The sequence below is a fragment of the Austrofundulus limnaeus genome, unplaced genomic scaffold (genome assembly GCF_001266775.1).
Source record: "Austrofundulus limnaeus strain Quisiro unplaced genomic scaffold, Austrofundulus_limnaeus-1.0 Scaffold365, whole genome shotgun sequence".
NCBI classification, from domain to species: Eukaryota; Metazoa; Chordata; class Actinopteri; order Cyprinodontiformes; family Rivulidae; genus Austrofundulus; species Austrofundulus limnaeus.
Window position 1 is genome coordinate 203,785 of NW_013952767.1, and position 3,402 is coordinate 207,186.

At 40.5% G+C, this 3,402-nt stretch overlaps 1 protein-coding gene across 1 annotated transcript in view; it reads left to right on the forward strand.

Moving 5' to 3' along the window:
• Nucleotides 1-1,459: 1,459 nt before the first annotated feature.
• col24a1 (collagen type XXIV alpha 1 chain) overlaps nt 1,460-3,402 on the forward strand; it is a gene marked incomplete in the record, with an annotated part of 125,159 nt that continues 123,216 nt past the window's right edge. The window contains 1 exon segment of the mRNA XM_014023370.1: nt 1,460-2,001. Coding sequence (XP_013878824.1) covers nt 1,949-2,001 — 53 coding nt within the window.

The window sequence follows — 3,402 nt, forward strand, 5'->3', positions numbered from 1 at the left end:
TGAGAAATATGACTCAAACAGAATATAAAGATATACGCAGCACTGAGTGTGATTAAATTMAACTGTTCTGCACTCTTAGAGACTCCAAGTATGAAACAAAATGTGTTAAATGTCTGAAACAGTGAATTTTGTATGACATGTCATAGACAATAAAAAGTTTCTGCGCTGCTATGTGGTCKTAAACCCCTCTAACAAACTGGAATGGACCACTCTGAGCTGGAGGGGGTGGGGTTTGAAGGCACAGTGTGTAGGATTTGTTGTTTTCACCTACATCTAGTGGTTGAGTGGTTGAATCATCCTCCCTGGTCCTCCCCCCACCCCCACCCCCCGCTTCCAAACGCAAAGGAGTTGCTACGGTGTCTCTCAGGTGTCAAAAACCTTTGAYAATTCCAACCGCGATGTCTACCAGCAGCTTCAGGGCTAGTGATGTTTCAAGTGGTAAGATTATGAGCTTTAATAAGTAAAATTATCCCAGCTACAATGACAGACAACAAATATTACATTTATAGTATTACAACTAAAACCGTTTTTGATGCCGCCACCGCAGTTTGTCCTTCATGAGCCTTCGTAGACAAGATGGCGGCTGCCTGTAGTGGCGACCCGCGACCATGGAGATATAAACAGCTTTTTATAAGGTAAAAATAATAAAACAAGGTCTTTGTCTGCAATGATTAGACATGTTTTTTTATTATTGTCATTAGTGATTATCTCAATTTTGGCTAAAGGAATTGACAAAATCCTACACACTGTGCCTTTAAGGAGACAGCCCCAAAAGGAATTGATCTGAGACATCCCTCAGAAAAGTGAGAGAGGGGCTTGTGGAGTTACAATAAGGAGGAATTTAGACCAAAGCAATGCACTTCTACTTAGACCCCAAATGAATGATTTAAATGTGAAAAAAGATTTAAAAGCAAGATATGACTCCTTTAAAGACATGCTGGTGAAGGGTCTCAGTTATCCAGGCCATGATCAATCAAAAGAGTTAAAAACAAAAACAACTGCTTTCAATTTTTCAATTAAATAATTTCCTTTAAAGACGTTGTAAACAATATTGGCTTATTGCAAAGTTTATCATTGCCAGAGCAAATATGTTTTATAATGTAAATATGTCTGCAGCTGGAGGGGATGGAAAATCTAGACTTTAAAACCTTTTTTTATTTCTTAATGTGAGGTCAAATGAATTTAGAAGATGGTCAATTTTCAAAATTGTATTAGTCACAARGTGAGTTTTAATTCATGGGAGTTTATATTTTGTTTTATATTTAATTAGTATGTTCTGTAATGTTCATTTCACGTTGTAAAAAAAAAAGCCCACAGAAGCTGCTTTAGGGTAAAACAGTAGTTAAAAAACATTGGACACTGAAGGAAAGAAGCCTAATCTGTATCCGTGATGTCACGCGTGAGTCTCTGGTGAAATTTAACACCGCCAGCTGGTTGGAGTTGTGATGGGGTGAACACGGGTCCACTCGCATCGGTGCAAGTCACGGCACATACTGGAACCAGCGCCTGGAGGAAACGACGCACAGAAGAGAACCTTCTGCTGAGCTGGAGACCAGGACGAAGTCTTCCTCTCTYGTTTCCCACAGAGGAGGCACTTTCAATCCATCGCAGAGCCGACTTGTCGCTCTCCAAGCCGCCTCTCCTTTTGCGCGTCTTGGATAGAAAGAACGCGATCATTGCGCGCCGCAGAGCGCAACGCGCAAAGCTTCCGACCCTGTTTTCATTCTTTCGTTTCTTCTTTCTTTTTTCTTTTTTCTTTTTAAGTGGAAGAGATCTCACCTCCGGAGCGCAGCAGTGAGATGAAGCATTTCTGAGGCTGCAGCCATCCTCTGTCCGCTTTACTGCTTTTGGCTGTTCCCAAAGGGGTGAGCACATCCATGCGCAGGCATCCCCTCCAGTGTGATTCTGTTTTCACCCAGATCTCTGCTGCCTGGACAAATGCATACAAATGCATTTAGGAGCTCAACGGACAAGGAGTGGACACGTTTCCGCGGCTGCAGCGTAAGTTTCCAGATCACAGTTTCAACTCTTTCCAAAGCTGATTTTCCCTTGAAAAGGCAGCTGTAGGTTTTTTTTTTTTCTGTTCAGGTTCTTTGGCGTTTTTCCCTGACAGGAGCACCAGTTGACTTAACAAGTCCCAGCAACTTCAGGGCTTTTGTCACCAGAACTCAGATATTAATGCCAGTCTTTTAAAATGTGTCATCACTCAATTATTTTTTCAAATCTTTCTTTATTTTTTTTAATTTTAGTTCCAAAGGGAAGAAATTTGCCATCTGCAACTGCACAGTTGCATGCATTTGGAAAGACTTGCTATATTTGAGTCTGATTCTGTACTTGACGACAGAAGCTTTGAACTCRCCACATGAACATGCAGCCAAACATGAAAAGGCTGAAAACCATGTGGTCTGCTGCAGGATGGCTTCACTCATAGTTAGGATGAGTTGGAAAATAAACAGCGAGGCTCGGAGAGATGAGACAAACGGGAATCTTTGGGCCAATGAGGCGTAAACAGTATAGGTTAATATAAACCTTCAAGTGGCTGAGTTTGAGCTTTTAAGTGGTTAGACTTTACATGGAAAAGAGAAACTATTTTCAACTGTAAACCTAGACATTCCTCATGGAAGTGTGTATTATCAACATGCGGTTGTCCTGCTAAATTCAGCTGGTTCTGTGTAATATCACAGCACGTTTTTGATATTACACAAGAGATATATCTCCTGTGTATCGTATCTTAAAAACACAATAAGAACATTAAACGTTTTAAAATACTTAGGTGTTTTTTTTTTCATTAGAAAGCAACCATTTTTTTCATGCTTCAAAATGAGAACCTGATGGGAGAACGGTGCTGAATAAGACGTGGCCTCCCCTGAATTCACAGACAGTGCTTGTGTGTATGCATCAGTGGTTAACTGGCTCTTGGACTCCAGACAATCACCCACTGTTGAATGCATGACTCTTCCACTGCTGGCAACAATTGGACTGYATGGTTGTTGAAATGCAGTCACTCACATGCATCCAATCTAATTAATGCATCTAAGTCCCCACAGATGATGATGAAGCCTATTAGATCAGATTTTCTTTTCCTTTTTCTTTTTTTTTTTATTGGTTGGTGCAAATCATTTCTTGGTCTGTATTTACATCAAGTGTGTTATGATGCTGAGAAGGTGGAGGATGTTTACTCGACCACAAGGAAACAAAGTACTTTTAAAGGAGACATATCCTGCTTTTAAATCCTTCTTTTTGACATTTAAATACTTTAGTTGGTGTCTTTATAAAATGCAACTGCAATGCTTTGGTCTGAATTTCTCCTTATTGTAACTCCACAAGCCCCTCTTTCACCACTTTTCTGAGGTGCGTCTCAGATCAGCTCATTTTGAGGCTGTCTCTTAAATCCAAATGAGC